We start from the raw sequence: 22316 nt of genomic DNA, 5'->3' as shown, positions 1-22316 counted from the left end.
ATAAAAAATCTGCAGGGCTGAGACAGTGCACCTTGTTGGTCTTTCAATGCTTAATTGTGGGATGCCCAATGCTTGGTCTTCTTCCTCCATTATGGTTTCCATACCTCTTAAAGGTTCATAACAACAATTGAAATCACCGCCGATTACGATGGGGCCATCATTGGTGATAGAATCAATAATCCCACCTAATTGGGTAATTAGCGGTGATTCCTTAGAATGGTTTTGTGGTCTTATATATATTAAGAAGTGAAAATGTAGATTGATTAGGGGATTTTAAGTGTACTCCCTGGATATCACGTGAGCTACTCAGTATGTCGTTTATTTCAGCATTTACTTGATTCTTGACCCAAATTAGAAGCCCACCAGAGGGTCTACCTTTTTTCAGATGAGTTGCCTTGATACTAAATGTTTGGTACCCCACCTTATATAGAGGTTCCAAAGCCCAGGTCTCTTGGAAGAGGCATAGGTCGTATTTATCTAAGTAATTTTGCGAATCAGGTTCCAAGAGTTTTTTTGTGAGACCAGCTATATTCCATGATAGGAGTTTGATGGTATTTATTTTGGAGGCGCTATCCCTTACTATGGTTAGCTCGCTTTCCCTATGGGTATTACGTTTTAGATTGGGATTAGTGGTGGGTTCGCCCTCCGGGTCATCATAGACAATTTGTTCGACTGAACTTGCTTCCTCTCGAGTCCCACCAGGGAGGTGCTGAAACCCTGACCTTATCATTATCCGATCAGTAGATGCACCTAGTCAATCTACTGCTTCAAGTCCACTTTGGGGCATCAATGTAATACCTGGGGCACTCATATTAACTTTGGTCATTATAGGATTCAAAGAGGGGCCACAGCTCAAGCTATCTGTTTTTTTTTTGTCTGATCGAGATGTTTGAGTAGGATAGTGCATGGGTTCTTAAATTCAAGGTTATCAGGTTGTCAGCTATTACTTCCGAATAGAAGGTTACCCTAATGTATCCTAGGCCCCCTCCTTCTTGCTGCAACTGTTCAGCTCTCTTAATATCAGATTTAATTACAGAGCGACAGTGGCGCTCAGTCCTTATCCAGTGTATGACCTTGTTAACCAGGGAGTCCGGGTCCTCCTTGGTTCCCGGCTTTAATCTAGGAGCATTTGTAAGGAAGACATGGGAGGGGGTAAAACCCCCCTGGGGTTTATGCAGCGGTTCCAAGTTTGTTACTTGTTGGGGTACCTCATTTCTCTGTCTGTTTCTCTGTTCCCGGACCCCCTACGCAAATTGGCAGGTGGTAAACTATTAGAGGGCCTTTTCATATGAAAATGGATTTGTTCTCCTCTATATGGTCCATGCTGTTCCTGTGATGTGGTCACTTGATATCCTGAATCTGGTCGTAGGCTACGGCTATGGCCATCACTATGCCACCCATGGGCACTGTGGGTTTGTGAGTTTTCTGCACCTATGGTTTGGTTCTTAGGCTCAACCATTCCAGTAACATTATTTTCCGAACTTGTCTCTCCCAGTTAGATCATATCAAGTGTAGGAGATAAGCCCTTCTCATTTGTACGCATATTACTGGTGAGAGTTTCTATCATTCTTTTAATCATGCTGACCTCTTCTTCAACTCTACTTAATTTGTTTGTCAATGCTATTACCAAACTGTGTGTATCAGCAAGGTGAGTTTGCGCCTGGATATGTAATAAGGATGGATTAGACAAACTCCCACTAGGTGTTTGTCCCCCCCCCACAGGTAATTCCCTGTCCCTATTTCTGGGTTATCTACTAGGACTGAGTATCTATTGGGACATTCGATTGTTATAATTTCATCTTGGGGCTCATCATCGGTATCCTAGTTAGGTACTGTTTCTTTACTTATAACATTAGTATTGCTGGTAGGGATCCCTGATTTTTGGGGTTTTGAAGCTGGTGCTACAGGAGGAGAATCCTTTCCCGTTTTCTGGTGGACTATAACTATACCACTATCGGCTTTCCTACTTGAAGTTTTATCCTTCTTGCAGTAATATGATGAGATGTTATTGCTGCCTCTAGGATTAGACTCCTTGCCATCAGCCAACATATTCTCCACCTCTTCGATGAGGTTATCAATGTCGGCTAATGTGCAGTTCTCGGCTTCAGATTTTGGTAGCTTCTGTGTCCTTGGGATTTTTTCCCTACCAGTGGTTGTTTCTACAGCTTTCCCTTTCCCCATTACAGTTATTTCCATAGGGCAGGAAACCAATCTACACAACAAATACAGGAATACTAATCGTGCACAATGAACTATCAGCAGCCGATGTTACCTAACATGTGAAATACAAAATCAAATTTCCAAGACACAAAAAGCTAGATCTTACACAGATTGCAGTTAACAGGTGCACAATAGTATATGCGTATTAGAACTTCCCAACAAATTCTCCCCACTAGATGGCTATGCAGATCACAGCTTATCTGGGAAGTGCCAACATGACCAGTGAGAATAGTTCTCAAGAGGCAAAAGGGTGAAGTATTTGGAAGTTGTATTGTACTTTGTCCCGTCAATCAAGCATCTATGATCGCTACTATGTCAGTTCTCTTACCGGTCAGGAGATGCGGGGAGGACCAGTTAAGATAATATCAAGGGGGTGGCCCAGTCCAGTCTTATTTGGGCTTAGACGGCCTTATACGGGCCTGCCCATGGCCCTGGCTTTGCCCGAGCAGTGCCCGAGCATGCCCCCGCGCGTCCCGCACCACGGGAGCCCTGCTCCAACTTTAACGCACCTCCTGGCGCTGGGGAATGATGCTCAGTTCAAGCGCCACTCAGGGACTCTGGGTATTGGAGTCCCCTGCTGGTGAACGATCGATGCTGCCCCCACGGGCTGTTCAAGGGCAAGGAGAAAGTCGGTGCAGGCCCCACGGGCTGTGTGTAATGGAGGGAGGTTGCGTGGGACCAAGGGCAGACCAAGACTGATGAGGGACAATATATATTTTGGCAGACAGAGGTTTGGCAGTCAAGGAGATGGAGAAATTTACTCCAACGCCTTGACTGCACTGCCGTGACCGCCAAGCACCTGCATGGTGGTCCCTGTTAATGCTTTATGCAGTTTCAGGCACATTTGCATCAAGCTTGATGGAGCTGTCCAGCAAACTGTTTTGTTTTTTATTTTCCAAAAGAAAATCCCAACACGGTATTTTCTTTTTTGTAAATAAAGAAGACAATGCTCCTCTCGCCATGGGAGTCTCTCTCTTGGTGAGTGGTGCATTTTTGTAGTTTTTTTCACTGCCCCTTACCTCCAAACTTTCTGTGGCATTAAATCTGTTTTACCTCCATCTAAATTAGGTGAGTAGAATAAGAGGTCAACCTCCAATGGCCCTTAATCTGCTGGGCCATCAGAGCGGTTTAATCAAGGCTAAGACAGAGTATTCTCCGCTGTAATTAAACCACAGGCACCTCCACATTAAAATGGGGTGAGCGGATCACAGTCTTGGCGGTATTGATACTCTGTTGCCATTGAAATTGAGTATCCATACCACCAAGATATAAATCTGGCCCTCCATGGTTTAAAAATATGCTAAAGTAAATACAATTTGCAGTGTAAGTGAAAAGCTACAAATAAAAATTATATACAGTTGCACTGCTACAAAAAGAAAGCAAATACTCTTTTTGCACTATGTTTGCTGTTTGGAGAATTGGAAATCTAAGCAACTGCTGACACATATTACACCAAGGAATGTTTAAAATAAGCAATGTGAAATGGTACCTGGAGGCAGACTGCATTCTGGAAGACATGATTAACCAGACGGAAGCAGCACAAACAGACAAACCACATAAATAACCACTGTAAAACACAGAGGTCGGTCCATTAAAAAAATCAATGCTAATTACCTCAACATCATAGATAACCAAACATTATTGTCACATGGACATTGCAAAGTGAATAGCAATAGAGGAAGTCCTCCCCAAAATAGAAAAGATGCAATCCAGTAAGAAGATGCCCAACAAAATCAAAATGTCCTATTGCAACCATCCTATGGAAAAGTGTTTCCTTGGCACCTGGTGACTTTATGCATTCAGCATCAGTCCATCACATGCTGATTGCCACAAGTAAATTGAAATTGAAAATTTGTCTATATTTAGATTCCTGTGAAAATTACTGAGAACACCTCACACTTAGACAAGCTGTGCAGTGGAATCTAAGTTCCTTGGCCCGCTTGTAACTATTGAAGTATCTTGATATGAGAAGTGTTCTTCTTTCCCAAGGACCAAGAAAAAACAGACATTTGGCAATGGGAAAGCCATCCAAAAGCATAGAAGCCTGACTTTTGAGCATAAACCCCTATGACGCAGCATTGGTTCAGATCATATATCCGAAAATAGTGTTAAGTACACGTTTGGACCTCAGCCACTGAGGTCCATGGAGAAAAATAATTAGTAGGTTACAGCCGCAAATTAGAATTACCAGGAATGTATCTGCATTTAAAAGATCAAAGTAAAAGACGAGCAAAGCAGCAATCCTAATTAAAACCCTCAGGAGCTCTTAGATCTAGACTTGATCATAGGTGACCAAAAAGAACGAGATGGGTGACTTCCATGTTCACTAACCGGATCTCATGCTGTGGAGTTAAATCAAAAAACCAGCCATGACTTTGCAAACACAACTGAAGATGAGTCCCAAAAACATTACAGAGAGAGAATGAGTCTCAGTAGGCTTCAGAGATGCAATACTATCAGCAAGCTTTAGTCCAAAGTTATGGAACATAAATTGTGCAGACCCAAAAGCATCTAGGAAGCGAATGCATTGTATAGTTGTGCACTGAGTATTATTTGTATTTTGGGCCACATATGAAATGTTCAAGGTCACTCCTCCATCTCCATGATAAAACTTCCTGTATGGACCAGAAGAGGATCCCACTCCAATGAAGGCACCAATACTTACTTCAATTAACTGAGTCAGGTAGAAATCAATGAAGTCTTGAGGCTCCTCAGAAAGTCCATTCTTCCTGTGACTTTCAATCTCTTCCTTCACAAATCGGCTTTGAAAATCGTTAAGCCTAAACACGGTCTGTTGAGGTCCTGGAAGGTGCTCCATAAGCCACGGGAAAGCATCAAAGAGCTGGAAAAATGAATAATAAAAAACATGCTCAGTTCTTTCCTCAATTAAGATGTCAAGTCAGAGACCGTTGTATGGTTGAGCAAACTTGCACAATATTTTGCACGGTCGTTTGAGAACTGTTAGACCTGTCAGCCTTACGGAGGTCTTCCGCCAGCCCTTTTGCCTTACTTTTCCTGTTTTTGCTGAATTAGTTTTTGTTGGCCTTAGGACTCTGCACACTTTACCAGTGCTAAAATACGTGCGCTCTCTCCTTTAAACATGGTGAAATTGGCTTTCACCCAATTGCACATTTAATTTATTTGTAGGTCCCTAGTAAAGTGATACTGCTTGTACCCAGGGTCTTAAATTAAATGCTACTAGTGGGAATGTTTCCATCATCAGCATTCCATCCATCATTTGTTTGCTGTAACACTTTTCGCCCTAAGTGCGATGGGTATGCCCAGACATGGGTCCCTTGCTCACTGTGCCACTGGAATCCAGCTAGCCTGGCTGAAGAAGGGTGACATAACATGAAACCGGTCCCGGGATGCTTGTTTCCGGTCCAGGGAGGACCTGGCCTCACAGTTCGGTCTGGACTGTTCCCATAAGGGATAGGGTCAAGACTGATTTGCATATGGCTGGGTCCAAACTGGGGTGGCGTAGTGGACAAAAGAACTATGGATTTAACCCTGATTTTTTGACTGGGGAAGAATGTTTGCATTGTCAGCATTCCGTTCATCATTTGTTTGCTATAACATTTTCACCCTAAGTGGGATGGGTATGCTCAGACGTGGGTCCCTTGCTCACTGTGCCACTGAATTCAAGCTAGCATGGCTGAAGATGGGTGACATACCCTGAAACCAGTCCCAGGATGCATGTTTCCGGTCCAGGGAGGACCTGGGCTAGCAGTTCGGTCTGGACTGTTCCCACGTGGCACAGGGTCAAGACTGATTTGCATATGGCTAGGTCCAAACTCGGGTGGCGTAGTGAGCAAAAGAACAATGGATTTAACCCAGATCTTTTGACTGGGGGAGAATGTTTGTATTGTCAGCATTCCATCTATCATTTGTTTGCTGCAACACTTTTCGCCCTAAGTGGGATGGGTATGCCCAGGTGTGAGTCCCTTGCTCACTGTGTCACTGGATTCAAGCTAGCCTGGCTGAAGAAGGGTGACAAACCCAGAAACCGTTTCCAGGATGCTTGTTTCCGGTCAAGGTGGGACCTGGCCTTGCAGTTTGGTCTGGACTGTTCCCATGAGGCACAGGCTCAAGACTGATTTGCATATGGCTGGGTCCAAACTGGGGTGGCATAGTGGGCAATAGAACAATGGATTTAACCCAGATCTTTTGACTGAAGGAGGATGTTTGCATTATCAGCATTCCGTCCATCATTTGTTCGCTGTAACACTAGTGGGCCTGCAGCATGTATTGTGCCTCCCACTTGCCTGTGTGTGAAGTTGTAAACTGCCATTTCGACCGGGCAAAACAAAACTTTTGCAAGGACTAATCCTTCCTCTTTAATACATGTATGTCACCCATAGGCTTGGCTCAACACAGCACTTAGGGCAAAACGCTGTTTATTTAAAAATTAAACATGTACTTTTAATTTTTACATGTCCTGGTATTGAAACACTCTTAAATTTATTTTTCACTACTGCAAGGCCTTTCTCTCCCATAGGATAACATTGGATTACTTCATCAAATGTAATAAGTGATAACTTTAAATTGGGAGCAGTAAGAGCTTATTGCTTGGTTTCTAATTTTCTTTATTATAACCCCTCTTTATTGGTAGAGTTGGATTTTAAGTCACAATTCTGAAAATGCCAGGTCCTTCACCTGAGCCTGCAGAATATACACATGCATGCGTTGAGACTGTCAGAGAGTTAAACTGTGACAGATGCTGGCTTTTAATCTCCTCCCAAAGAGTGGTTGGTGTAATCTTGATAGCCAAATGTCTTCTACCAAAACTGCTTATGCAGAACGCTGGGAAAGATTTCTGGTTTGTTGTTTCTCCTGTAACATCCAGCCCTTGAATGCAAAGTTGTCTATGTTCCGTTGTTTTATCTCTAATCGGCCCAACAAGGCCTTGCTGCGGCAACAGTTAAGGGTTAGTTTTCTGCATTTTCGGCCTGCTTACGTTTGCTAGATCAGCCCTCCCTTCCAATATACCCATCTTGACTCTGGTATTCTGTTTTATGTTGGATCCAGAGATCAGAAAGAAACCAACATCAGTGCATGGAGTTGGTCTAGATATAGAGGACCCATGTCACATCTGGCGTGGGATTGATCCGAGGCAGAGCTGCACAAAGTCATCTGATGTAGCGCAAGGAAATTGCTATAAAATGTTTCAAGATCTGGTCTGGGTGAGGAATCTGTGGTTAAGAGATAGTTTTTACCACAAGAGGCATTACTGAAGTTGAGTACCTTGTTCATCCAAGATTCTTCTTTTAGCCAAGTCTATTCTTATTTAGACGTTTGCAGAAACAGTCTACTCAGTGAGTCTTTTTTGTCATCTGAGCTCCTCAAGCTACCATTCATTTCCTTGAGTATGTGTTTCACTTTTTGTTCTTTGCTTTACTGACAATAGCTATATTGTTAGCTTCTTGAGGGCTGCTGTCTCTGTCCAAAGCCCATTCTGGTCTCCTAAAGCCAGAGGAGAATTTTGCTGGTTTGAGGTATGTCTTCTCTAAGTTAAGCCATGTGCTATTAATTTATGTTTGTTACTTGTTGCTATGTTTCCTTGTGGGCTGGATGAGGTAGCCAAATCGCCAGTGTTACATATTGTCTAGAGCTCCATCATTTTATTCTCTGTGAGCAGTGATGCTGCATTTATAGTTCCATTGCATTGCATTTGTTATGGATTGACTGTTTCAATCTTTATATGGTAGATCCTCCTATACACTCTCTCTGGTTAACTGTATTTGCCCTGGGTCCCTGACTAGCATTCTCTGTTTCGTCATGGTTCCTTTCTTGTGCACAACACAGTCACCCACAATGATTCAACAGCTTGTCCCCATGTAGTCACCTGTCTGGCCAAGTCAGCCCAGAGTAGTGTGTGTGTAATAGGAATACTAGGCCTACTTGTAGCATTGTATCTTTGTCCACCATACATGCCCTTTCGGCCTCTGCCTCATGTAGGGATGCATAACTTTATTGGTGGGTCTTAATTGCTTATTGTATTTGTCTTTCCTCTATAATAGACTGACTGCACACTGGCACAGACCAGGCAGAGGTTTCCCAGTGTGGCTTAGGAATTGCCATACCACAGGCTACTCACCTGAATATCCAAGACTTATGCGGAAGTATAAATCTTTCACCACTTCTCCCTGAGGTTAATTCTTAGCATCAGAAGAGACAATTGACATTAACAACTGACCCTCTGGCATAACATTAGTGGAGCAGGAACAGGAGGCCTCTAATTGCTCAGCAGAGTATAATTAGTCAGCAGTCGTTATACATACAAAAATAATATACCAGATACTCCGGCAGGAAACAAGGACAGCAGGAGATGGAGGACTTTGCTAAGCAGTGCATGTTGTGTTAACAAAAAATACCAGGCATGTGTACTTCATTAAACAGACTTGTTTACCTTGCATACAAGCTAAAGTGCAGAGCATACCTTTTACATTAAACACTCAGGAGAGCATGCAAAATAAAGTAAAGTAGCAGAGTACATGGCACCAGCCTAATTTGAAAATGGTGATGACAATGGGGAACATACAACCCAAGTAGACTGGGGTATGACAGGTGCCAACACTTGCAAACATAGTACGTTATTATTTAAAACCCATGTAACAATGCCTAACTTTTGCAGTTTCCATCAGCACTACGAGCAGTGACTGTTGCGTGGAAGCCTCATGTGGACATGATGTCCATGCTAACACCTATCTTGCAATACCTGCTGACACACAGAAAATCACCCACCAACAGCAACACCTGTGTAAGAAGGCATCTGGCTTTGAGAGCATGGGCTTACAAAAAACAATCTAACCGTGTATTTCACAGGTAGCATCCTTATCCAGTGTCTACGTGCAGGGTATGTCTTAAGTCAGTTTGAACTTTGTTTTTATGTATTCTTTCTCATTTTCTGTACTCTCCTTTCTTTTATAGAACTGCTCTGGCTCAAATCTGGAATTATTTGAGGGAATCTGGTCAACTAGTTGTGGTAGCATCTGGGTCAGGACTGCTGAGGTCTTGATTTCTATAATCTACTATTAAACCAGAGATTTTTACTTTATTGCCCCCTTCACAACTACAAACATCACTGGGACATACCCACCTTTGCACGTTGAGGAGGACAGTGTGTTGTATGATTGTCCTCCTTGTTTGTTCTTTCACTTGTTATATTGGGAGTCTGCACAGTGGTAAGTGTGTGGTAGAATGTAGTGATGTAAAATGTCAGAATATTTCTATTCAGAAAGCCAAGTTAAGCCTAAGTTTAACCGTACGAGTTTGGACACAGTAAAACAAAAAAGAACACCAATAGATTTATTTTAATGTGGAAATGGCTGGCATAATTTTCGCGTCACAAAATTGAATTGGACGTTTGCAGTGTCTCTTTTGATATTATTGGTTTAAAACAGGGAATGATTGATGCTTGAGGGTTGAGTGTTGGTAGGTTTGGATACTTTCCAACCTATGTAAGTTTGTATTATTATGCACTTATGAAACAATACAAATGTTTCAAGTCAAAACACAATTTGCTTGTACTTCTTTTATCCTCTGCTACAAACACCTTTCATTGTGCAGAGGGCACACGAGCATATACCTAGGACCAGACCCAGAGGGGGCTGGGTTCTCCCCACTAATACCTCCAATGGTCATACCCCTCCTTTCAGTTGTGCCTTGTAATATTGAACTAAGATGTTGTCTTTTCCTGTAAGAAGCATAAGCAGACTCTGCTCATCCACCCCATCTATCCATTATTGTAGACAAGTTCAATGAAAAGGTTAAGATCAACCTGAAACAGGTGATATAATAAGGAAGCAATATAATATTTTTGTATATGGTAGTAAAGATTTATTTCTGCAATTAGTGGATGGAATGTTTGGCTCAATGGTTAGAGCGGCAGACCCTGATGCAGAGGTCTAGCCCGGGTTCAGGGTTCAATTCCCCGCCTCAGCGGGTCTTGGGCTCAAAACTTCCACGGACCCGATAATTCTCGCCTCGGTGCCTATTCCAATCATGGAGTCCCACTCTGCAACTCTGGGCAATAGCTTGCTTAATCTCCACAACGGCCCCCACAACGCTAAGGATGCCTGGTCTCCACCTTGGGGGTGCCCAGGAGTGGACACCTCACAGGGAAAGCCAGGATGGGTTCCACAGCGGTATTCGTACAAGCGCCTTGAGACCCTTGCGGGTGAGTAGTGCGCTATACAAGTATCAATTTACATTTACATTTAATGTTTAAACGGATTGGTCACAATTGATTTAATTTATTCTTTTGTAAACTGTTTTGAAGTTGAAGAATTATACGGTTGTATAAAATGTATATATGTGTTTGATTATACTTGTTATTTTGTGATGTGCATTGTACACAGCAGAACATAATTCAAGGTCTGGCAACCAAGGTAATGTCTGGCTTAGCAAATAGGATAGCGAGGCATACAGAAGCAGTAACACAGGAGTGATTTCATAGACGGTTGGACATTAAATGTGTTGGCTTCACATCCCCACATGGGGTTTTTATTGGGCTCTACCACAACGTCAGAGTGGGCGTAGCTTCCCAGACAATACATGTGTGGTAATAACCTTAAAATGTTGACATGATTGCGACAGAGACACGAAAGGGCTGTAGCGTTCTAAATATACAACATGGCTGTGTGCTCCTGATGGAGCAAGGACTCGTAGAAAGGAGACTTGCATGTATGCAGTCCGCTTCTTCAACTTACTAACCCGTTATTAAGTTTGTTTTGTGTAATACTAATGCGCACCACATAAAAAGGAGGGGGTTAGTGTAGCTTGCCTATGTGTTTGCTAACGATAACAGAATGAAAGAAGGACTAAAATGCTTTAAATGGGGATTCTTTACTGCGCATGAGACAACTGCATCCAAGCAGTCTGAAGTTGTAACGCTTGGAGGGAAATTCTTGTGCATGAGCAAAAGGCACTAATATGGCGGATTGAAGGCTCGCAAGCATGGCATCTGCATCGCTGGAAAGAGAGAAAGCTATTGTACTAACGCTAATGTGGGGAAATAATTAATAAGTAAAAGGGAATAGAGTATTCACAGTGAAATCACTTAATTCTTGAAAGTAAAATCTGTCTTTTGACTTTATCATTAGTGCATATTTGGGCCTCTCGTGAGTATCTGAAGTGAGCTGTGTCACATGTGTTTCGCGCATGACAACTGAGAGTGGACCCGAAAGAATGACAGATGGGTCGAAAAGAGGACAAGGTAGGAGTGTACTGGACCCTGAGAAGCAGCATTAAAGAATCTAAAATGAAATGAGATCACACGTTTAAAATTAACATTTGTTGCAGATGAAATGTTAATGAGGATGGAAAAATAAAGATTGAATAAAGAATTAAGGGGATGGGTTTGTTAACAATGAGCTAACTGAAAAAGTGATATGTAAGTAGAGTGTGATGATCATTCTCCCCTTGCCTGATCAATCATAGTTCATATTTTTATGATATTGAAACATTAATGGGTGGAACATTCTGAACAAAAGGTATAACTGAGGTAACATTAGTTATTTAGCATGACAGCAGAAGATTCACTGAATGCCGCTGAAGGGAGATGCTGTCGGTGTAGCGGGTGATGCTGATGCTGGAAGTGATAATGTGAGATGCTGATAAAGAATTAAATGTAGAATCTGAAGCAGAACTTACTTTCCAAATTTAATTGAGTTAGAAGAAGACTCGCGGAAGAATCTCGAGGAGGAAGAGAGTGTCAGAGACGGGTGTGGCGCAATCGTCGATATTAGAGAAGTAACTATCCTGTCCTGATTCCTGTCCTTAAGACTTTGTTTCCTGAATCTATCTCAGGGGACCCTCACCTGCCCTTTGGCCAGGGGGTTGGTTTTCACACCAATCTTGGAAAAATATGTTTCTCATTATTTGAATATTCTTCTCTCTCTGTCCTCTCCCTTTCTATGCATTGTTCATTGCGTGAATTTGTGATAAATATATGATGCTTAATTAATTGAATTTTCTCTCCAATTAGTGAAAGGTGAATGCATTGTACCTTTGAAGTGGTATTCATGCACACAAGATTTAGATAAAGATTTAAAACCCTAAAGGAGTCTGTGGGTATTTCAAATTTTAAAGTATAAGTATGTTAGTCTTTTGTCTTTTTTACCTTTAACTAGTTCAACTAATGGTTTTACTCAATTGTGTGTTTGATGGGCCCACGTGAGTACATGCTAGTAGAGTATTTGTTGTTGGTAAACCGCTGGATCTCTCCTTTGGAGATGAAGTTCGTAGAGGAGCTCCAGACATCCAGACAGTAAACAGAGTTACTGAAGGAGGTTAGAAGCATTGCAGCTGTTAGTGCAACAGATTCAGTGGCACTGGGGCCCAGGGACATGCACTCCACTGGTGGTGCTTTACCTTGTTTGCAGTAAGGCCAGTTGCTCTCTTGCCAAGCCACACCACAGAACAAAAATAGGGCAGTTTTGAAAGAATAAATATGACTTTTTGTGATATATGTTACCTGCTAGTTCAATCCCTTGGGTCAAGGTTTGCAGTAGATGATATAAGTACAACAGTTACATTGAGGTGTAAAACATTTATTACAGGTAAAAGGTACTCACCCTGGCCCACACGGAACCTAGAAATCTTGCTGTGTAATTAGTTCCTTCAATGAACTGGTGGAAGGTTTTGTCGTCACTAGAGAAGCGATGCCCAAAAACAACAGAAGAGATCACATTGGCAGCTGAATGGACAAGGATAGGTGCAGGATCCACAGCTATCCCTGAGAACACAGGATAGAAAGTCAAGGTTTACAGAATGTGACTAGTGATTTAATTGCTTTTTAGGGATAGAGGCCTAGACATGAAGTAGGACCTTATTCAAAAAAACCTCTGGACTATAGGTCAGAATTTCACTCATATGGTCTAATGCCTACATTGTCAGTAAATATATAAATTCTTGAAGAATTCCATAAGTACTTTCTTGGAATCTTTGACTGACAGTATTTTCATGGAGTACTTGCATGCATGGACGTCATTTAGAGGTCGCCTGGAGTAGCAGCTGTGATCCCAGGCCTTTTCCTGTGATCCCTGGAACTACCTTTGCAAAGCCTGGCCTCAAAGGTGACAAACACAGAGCCAAAAACTCTGGGGAAGTTCTGCATTGCTTAGTTTTTGCTTGATTTTAATTGCACCAATAGTGAAAATATGTTAATATTTGCTACTAGTATCATAAAATGCGGAGCACACTTAGCTGGTACAGGACCTTTGGTGGCAGCTGTGGTTAGTAAAAATTGTTTAAATCTATGTATATTATGTGTGCTTCCAGGTGAGAGAGAATTTATGTGAAAAAGAGTGTGTGCATGTGTGAGCATATGTGTCTGTATATATAAGCATATGTGAAGTAAGGGAATGTGAGAGAGAGTCATTGACAAGGAATGAGTGAAATTGAATGAGATTGAGTGCCAGTCAGTATGAGTGAGTGAAATTAAATGTCAATAGCTGAGAAAAAGAATAATGAGTTTAAAGGGGTGTAAGAGAGTGTGAATGAGAAAGTGTGAGTGATAATGAACAGATGTGGCTAAGTGCGAGTGAGAGAATGAGTGCGAGTAAGTGATGGGAGTGTGAGAGAAATTGTGATATAATGCTTGTGAGTTTGAGGTTGCCCTGGCATTTTGTATGTTATAAAGGCAACCATTGTAAAAACCTAGCACTGGCATACTAGAGGTAATAAAAAAGCATATGGGGCACCCATGTAAAAATACTGACAAACTTGTGGAACATGTTAGCATGTGGGTAGTGGGGCACAATGCTTGTGTTAGTAGTTAGTAGGTAATTCTTATAATAAAGGTGGACAAATGAGCATATGTGAGGGTGGCAACCATAACAATTTGCTGGCCATGACATGCTGATGTAATTTTTTACATAAGGGTCTCCTATGGTGTATGGATAACATACATTGCAAAATTCTGGCATTAGCATATTTTATGTCATTTTGATATAAGCCACCCCCATGACATGTGCGAACATCCATGACAAAAGGCTGGCCCTGGCACAATAGAAGTCAATTCCTGGGGAATGTCAAGTTTATTGGCCTGGCATACCATGAGAAGATTTAGGGGCATATTATCAACGGCAAGCGATAATTATCGCTGGCCCCTCTTAGCGTTAAAATGTCTATCCCCGGCTATCGGCTAGCGCTGTATCAACAACGATGTTTTCCATGGAACATCGCTGGTTTTCCAGTGATTTTCCATGGAAAACGGCGATATCCTTGTTGATAGGGACTATGGTCTCAGCCACACAATCCACCTCCCATGTTAAGTACGCCTTAGTCTGGAATTTAACAGACGTTAAATTCTAGCGTTAAGGCCCTGTTAGCGATATAAATATCAGCACTAACCCGGACGGGGCCTCGTTGTTAATACAGTGAAGCACTGTTAGCGATCATTTCTTATGTAGTTTCATGAGGCACGCCTACCTTGCATCTCATTAGCGAGGGGAGGCGATAATAAACCGGGCGCTAAGGCAAGGAAACAGGTGCTAGCGTGGCCTTGTTAATAAGTCGATAAAATTATCATCGCTTTGTGCACAAAAACGGACGCTAAAGCTGCGATAATGTTATCGCAGGCCCTTGATAATATGCCCCTTAATTATTTAGTAAGTGCTCTGCCAGCGCATATGGCATTTTAGTAAACTTATGTGGAACTTATGCTTTAGAATGCAGTATTTCACAACATTCTTTTCAAAATTGTCTTGTGGGGGAGAAACCCCCTAGAAGAGGTTTTGCATACTTGTTTCACCTGCACACTACAATTCAAGGCAGGTATTATGCCATTAAGATCAAGGGATATGTGATGTCACTTCCACTACCCCAGACATTTTCGTTAATCGACGCCCATGCTCACCAGTCTATCTATTAACATAAAACACATTACAAATAATAACAAGCGTCTGTCATTCCAAAGGGCATTTTCATATGCTATCTTTATTATTTTGGTTTCCCCCTAGATATTTAATTGTTCCCAAAATCACTTCCCTGCTGCCTCACCAATATTGTGGGTGTTTTCACTGATTACCACCCTGAAAAGATTTTATAATAACTCCTGCTACCTGCACAAAAAAGTGGCAAATACCCATAAATATGCAAGGGCATTCACCAAGCCCTTCCGATGGCAACCCCCTCTCCCGGCCCCTTGTAATGCCCAAAAACACAGCCTAAAAAGAATCAGATTTGCTCATGTGAACATTCTATCATACTGGTGGGTGTTTAAGGATGGTAATCTCACTTACCGGCACAAACTCATAGTATTATATGCTATGTCATTTGCACTGGATGCCTGTCAGGATGTTGAGGCATAGATTAGCACATTTTGCAGCACAAATAAGGGAAGTTTTGTGGCAAAAATTTCGAAATTTTGCAGCATTTTTGCAGCACTTTATTTCTGCTATTCTTCATAAAGTAATGACCCCACCGGGCCTGCCACATGTCTCATGGTGGCGGCCTTTAGATGTAATTAAAAAATATTAGCACCAGGGTCTGCCGCATGCCCTCTTTCATTATGAGCACCTCCCACTCCCCTCCCTACCAGCGACCACCGTGCTGGCATCATTGCAGCCCTCGGTCACACCACAGACCATACTTTTGGGCCCTTGGTAAAAAGTTTGTGAGTACCTATGAAATAGGGGCTGGTGAGGTAAGCGGTGGGATAGGAAGGGAATCAGGTGAGTGAGATGGGGCATGAGAGGATGGGATGAGATGGGAGAAAGGTGGGATAGAATCCAATGCACAAGCAGAATCTACATAACATTTGGTTTACACCCATTTAACTGAGGTATTGAATAAAATAATTACCAAGCCTTGAAAGTGAGCGCTGAGTTCAAATAAAAGCAGGGGCTGATCTGCCAACTTAGCTAACAGGATTACGTCATGATGACATGGCTGTAGCTAATAATATCTTCTGAGTCTGGAAAGTTAAGGACAAGACTACAGGAAACAGGTCAAAATACACCATTCAAATCATGGCCCTAGTGCCTGCAGGAAAACTGCATTTGTGACTGCCTGTTTAGTAGTCAAATATAGCAATATTTAGTATTTAGATGAGTTATGACAACATTTGACCCAGGTACCACTGCACCTGCTGCACCATTCAAATCATGACCCTCATGCTTCCAGAATTGTGAAACTTCTCCTAACTCGAATAGTTAGAAACAAAAATGTTGGGTTTGTAACTCCATAGAGGTAGCCACAAGCCACGAAAAGAACGGTCATCCAGGCCCTCGTCAGCAGCAGACTGGACTATGGAAACGCACTCTACGCAGGAGCCTCGGCCAAACTCCTGAGACGAGGGCCCTACATAGGTGCCGTTTGTGGACATTATATCTTCCCCAACAACAGTGCCCCAAACATCCCTTTCTGACAGCCTTTCCATGACAGTGGGATCTCCATTAAAAGGCTGTCGTAAATAGACATCGTAATGCCTACGGCAGTGCCTACAAAGGCAACACCTACAGTGTATGGATTACTGTACGACCACCGCCCTGATTGGCTTCTTGGGCCTTTCGGAGGCGGTTGTCTTTCGTCCAGCCTTTGTGCTTTGACTGCCAGTTTCCTAATCTAGGGGTCAGACTGTGGCCCTGAATGTCAGGCGGAGTGCCACTGACAGCCTGTCGGTGACAGTCTGCTTGACATCATAGTTAGGGCCCGTGTGATGTAATTGTTACAACATAAGAAATAAATATAATTATTTTACTTTATGTTGGAATTTCATTTTTGAGCAAATCATTAAAATTATTTTAATTTTATGTGTTTAAAATAATTACATTTTTTACTCAAAATTAAGTTAATAGTGCTTGAGCTTTTTTATTTTGATCTACTTTTGATGTAATTTAATAATATAAAAAGTAATTTATATTAATATTGAATTTGAATTTTTTATTTTTAAATTAAATAAATAATGATTTTGAAATTTCCCTGTGCTTTACTATGATGTTAGCCTTGTGGGCGGAGACGTCCACTTGAAAAATTACTAGTAGCAATGTCAACTTTGGCTCCATACCCTGTTTTCATAGCGTGGTGATAAGTTTTGCCTACACTTTGTAATTAATTTATAGTCGGAAATGATAATTATCAAAAAGCAGAAAATGTACTACTAAGGGGTCGATTATGATGCCATTCGCAGCGGCTCCGAATCGGATTCAGGTTTGCTGAATCCGATTCGGAACCCTTGCTTCCGACCAAATTATACCCAGTTCTGAATGACCGATTACAATGCCCAGAAACTGGAAGCCATTATCAAAAATGGGGGGACCCAAAATGGTCCTGGACAGGGGTACAATTCGTTATCAAAAACAGTGGTCCTAGACCTTGATTTAAAGTAGAATCAAGCAAGCTTACAATCCTAATTTACCTTATTTTCTGAGCTCCTGCTTAGATCGCTCATGATACTTAAATATAAACATAAAATTAGAGCTGAGGTTCCCACTAACCCTAGAGCATTAAGTCAGGTCGAAACGTTGACCCCCCCCATTTCCACACTTGGACCACGACCTCCCATATTGTGAATATGTGGCACAAATTGATGTTGCAATTCTATTGCCCAGGAAAATGAAAAATAATATTTGAAAATTTAAATGTGGCCAATTTGAAATTGTACTGAGATCGGATGACCAGTCTAACTTTTTTTAAAAACACGCCCTCTGGAGTAACCTCCCCTATGTACCACATGTGTCTATAAGTAAATAAATGACAGTTTACTGCTCTAAGACTGTGGAAATTAAACCCATTGTTTTCCAAATCGTTTTTTTGTTCTTGGTTGTTGCATTCTCTAATTTTATGTTTATTTATCATGAGCGATCTAAGCAGGAGCTCAGAAAATAAGGTACATTAGGATTGTAAGCTTGCTTGATTCTACTTTAAATCAGGGTCTAGGACCACTGTTTTTGATAAAGAAAGTGGAAGGGCCATCCGAAATGGTTCAGAAAGGCATTCGTATTGTTTGAGCCTTTCAAAGCCGAATCTTACAGCTCGGTTTCTATGGGAGCGATTACGATGACCGATTTGGACAGTCGTTCTGATTCGGTTTGCCAGGAACGAAACAGCTGTCGTAATCTGTCATTGCGGGCCCGTATCAGGTTCCCTCTTCCCAACCATGCACAGTGTGGCAGGCACAATGGGGTGCCTACCACAGGGTGCAAGGTTTTCCCAATTCACCCCTTTTTTCAATAGGAGCCTGTGTTCTTGTGTGGAACATGGGCTCCCATTGAAGTCAGTAGGAGTCTGACCGAATCGTATCCGGAATCATCCGAATTTCTCGGTTGGACTCCCCCGATCTCAGTACTCCGGAAAGCATCCTGGGGCGGTTCGGTCGGAATGCTTTCCAGACGAGATCATAATTGGCCCCAAAGTGTAAGAGTACATTTACACTTGTAGGTTTGGTCATGTGTAGAGTTATCTATTTAACTTTGAACTTCATCATTAGACCTTACCTATGTGGGACTCCCCTTTGAGATTGCTGTTGGCAGGGACGCCGTGCTGCATGGCACAAACAGGCTTAACTGAGCATTCCTCCTCATTTGCATCCAAACACCATGTCAGCGACTCCCACACACTGTGTATTCTGCTGTGTGATCTGAGTCTTTGGGGCATATTTACAAGAACTGACGCAACAGCATCCATGTGTCAGATTTTTTGCCTCTGACGCAAATGCCCCAACAACACCATAGATGCGCTGTATTTACAATATTGTGATCCGTGGTGCAAGGATTCATGGATGTGTCAGAAATTCTGGCTCATCTTTTTCTGCAAAAGTGAAGCATTGGATTGATTTTTGTATGGGAGTGGAAATAGCAGTCTTCAAAACACTAGGTTGCCCCCAGAAACACATGAAGATCTGGCAAAAGATAGGCAAACTTTATGGGGATCACCCTGAAGCCTCCAGATCCAACAACCCAAAAAATAGACAAAGGCGTATGGTCATATATGTGAGGAAGGCATTTTCCTAAGTACTGTGATACCAGGATATCTTGGGACGCTTCTGAGAATGTTATCGGAGACACATAGACATACTACATCGCAGCAGGTTTAAAGTTTTAATGGTTCTGCTTTTAATGTATAACGCCAAGATGCGTCTTATTACGCTTTAGGGATATATGTATGACCTCTTGGGTTTCCTTATGGCACGAAACTCAATAAAATAAGTTGTGAAAAAAAATCTGCAAAAATGGACAACTTAGAGCTTTAACAAAGCTATTTACCTCTACTTGAAGCAAAAGTCTGTACCAGAGTTTGTGCATCTTCCTGTATCCGCCCTTCAAGACTTTTCTTCCCGAGACCCAGGTTCCGCAAAGTCACCAGGCTAAAGCGTCTTTGCTTCTTCCATGTGTGGCCAGATGTGAAAACAATTCCTGAGAGGAATAACAGTTTAATGTTTCTTTAAAGTGCATTATTTCATATGATGCACTTCCACCTACAGACATTATAACACTTTAATGCATTGCAGTGTGATGTAAACCTTGAGCCATTGAAAGCACAAGTTAAGGTATTTTAAAAGATATGCTGCCACTCACTTCTAGTGGCATAATAGTCAATCATTATGAAATCAAAAGAGAGACGGTAGTAAAGATGATGTGTGATAAATCCAATTGCAAATTAATCTGCTGTGTAAGGCAACACACAGCTGTCTCCCATGTGAGATGTGTGAGTGTTTGAATTGCTTTCCGGTAATCTTCATTACTTTCAATCCCCCTTCCTTACCTCAGTGTTTATATCAGTGAGAGGGTATCCACCATACCAATGATGTTGGAAGTCTCTAAAAATGTCCTTCATACCTGCTCCATCTCATAAAGAGGGTGGACCTATAATCAATTCCACCAGCAAGAGAAATGTAATGAAATGCAGGGATCATTAATGTAAAAGAGTAGGCTACCCACCTGCTGGGGGTTTTGTGGATGCTACTTCCCTGCATGGCTGTCTCAAGGCATGGCAAGTTATGCGCTCTACACAGAGTGTGGCCAATGATAAGCCCATGACAAATTTACTCTAAAGAAATTACAACACCAAACATTTGCCCGAATTAAAGGCAGAAAGTTACAATTCCTGACACCAGCCCAGAAAGAAGTCTCGGTGATGGCCTTAAAGCCTTCACAGTCCAAGTCTTAAGGATGCATGGATGGACAGGGTCTACGAACGCGAGAAACCCAAAAGCTGGAGCTCTGCCCTTTCACAGGCAGTTGAGCCATTGGAAGACCACAGCTGAGAGAAAAGTCTACAAAAGAGACTAGGGGTGAAATTGTATCATCCGTGCTAGAAGTACGGCTTGTTGCAGGTACATGAAATATTGTATATTTCTGGCACAGAAAGAGATCACTATTTACTTGTCTAACTTGCCTATGGATACAGCAGGAAGTCTGAAATTCAGAGCTAATGGACAAAAGTCAAAGACATGAAGGCCAGGTAGCCAACAAAACATTTACCCCAGGAAAACGTCCACTGTGAAGCTGAAGGAATGCCTTGACTTTATTTGCCAAAATGTAGATCACTGGTATACAGAACTCCCTGCAAATTGCCCTCAAAATGGCACATGTGCAAGGCTTAGCAGACTGTAAGTTGCTGAACAGTGGACAACTATGCATTTTCTGAAAACTGACTTTGCAGAGTTGAAGCATGTATTATAGAACTGGGTGAAGAGCTTTACAATGAAGTAACGTTGCCCCCTTTCCAAATATTGGCCATTCGTTGTTCCAATAGTCTGCAAAGGCACAGATATGAAAGGAAATCATGTGTTTCATGTGTAACATAACTTTTCTCCCTTTGTTTACCTTTATTTGATCATGAAAAAATGCCTTCTGTTGCAGCATTTTTGTAGCGCTTACCAATATGTGGAACTGAAGCACTTACCTACATGGTTAGAAAGCTATGGCATGTGTAGGGTGGTTGATTCAAAGTGTTTTCTTTGGTTTGTGAACCTATGTGGGAAGAGTTTCCTTGTCTTGTCTGATGCACACCAAGGTGCGGTATCGTTATCAGGGCATGGGAGGTGTCTCCTAAAAATGCACAAGTTGCTTGGCTTTTATTAGCTTACTACGATTTTCCCTAATCAGAAGTAGCTCTCACTACAGAAAAGGTTGGAGACCCCTGACGTATACTCACTGGATGATATCATCAGTGATGTAGTTTGAGATGTTATGAGTGATGTCGCGGCCATGTCATGAGTGATGTAATATGTGAGGTCATTAGCAGTGCATTGCGGGGGCGCAAGTTATAGTTAGCTCAGGTAAATATACCTACTGAATTTCACTGGTTTTGTACAATCAAAATATGAGCCTAACTATAACGTCCCTGTAACCTTTGGTTTTTCAGTACATTTTCCAAGCTTTTTCCCCAAAAATTATTTCACAGCTTCTGCGTTTCTATTTCCTAACTATAACATTCCTTAAACCTTTGAATATTTCAATGAATTTCTACATTTGTTTGCATTTTTAATCCTAACAGTAACCTGTCACCTTTGAGAGTAGGTGTGATAGTATCTGTGTGGATCTGTGAGTTGGTCTGTAAGTGCTTGTGTATGTGGGAGAGAGAATGGGGGTGTAAGTGACTGTGTAGGCTGTGAGTGGGTGTGGGAATATCTTTGTGGGTGGGTGCATGAGTGCCTGTGTGTGTTTGTGAGTGGTTCTGTGAGTACCTGTGTGGGTCTGTGAGTGAGTGCATAAGTCCTGAGAGGGTCTGTGAGTGGGTGTTTCAGTCTCTGACAGGGTCTATGAGTGGACACTTGAGTACATTAGTTGGTCTCTGAGTGAATGTATGAGTGTCTGAGTGGGTCTGTGAGTGAATGCATTAGAATATTAAGTGGTCTGTGACTGACTGTGTCAGTGTCTGTATAGGTCTCTGAGTTAGTGCATGAGTGAGTACATCTGGAGTAGATGTGTCAGTCTCTGAGTGGGTCTGTGAGTGGGTGTGTGAATCTGAGTGGGTCTGTGGGTGGGTGCATGACAGTCTGACTGAGTCTGTGAGTAGGTATATGAATCTCCGAGTGGTTCTGTGAATGGGTGCATGAGTCTCTGTGTAGTCTGTCAGTGAGCACATCAGCCTTCGAGTGGGTGGCTAAGTGGGTGTATGAGTGCCTAAATGAAACAGAGGGTGGG

At 42.1% G+C, this 22316-nt stretch overlaps 1 protein-coding gene across 1 annotated transcript in view; it reads right to left on the bottom strand.

The window, feature by feature from the left end:
* LOC144791181 (cytochrome P450 2J4-like) overlaps positions 1-22316 on the bottom strand; it is a 174663-nt gene that overhangs the window by 91342 nt on the left and 61005 nt on the right. The window contains exons 3-5 of the mRNA XM_078665826.1: positions 19431-19580; positions 12798-12958; positions 4886-5062 (exon numbers count right to left, since the gene is read on the bottom strand). Of these exons, the coding sequence (XP_078521952.1) occupies positions 4886-5062; positions 12798-12958; positions 19431-19580 (488 nt within the window). The remainder of the gene's footprint in view (positions 1-4885; positions 5063-12797; positions 12959-19430; positions 19581-22316) is intronic.

The sequence above is a fragment of the Lissotriton helveticus genome, chromosome 11 (genome assembly GCF_964261635.1).
Source record: "Lissotriton helveticus chromosome 11, aLisHel1.1, whole genome shotgun sequence".
NCBI classification, from domain to species: domain Eukaryota; kingdom Metazoa; phylum Chordata; class Amphibia; order Caudata; family Salamandridae; genus Lissotriton; species Lissotriton helveticus.
The sequence above is the reverse complement of the archived record's forward strand: the minus strand, read 5'-3'. Positions and strand labels throughout refer to the sequence as shown.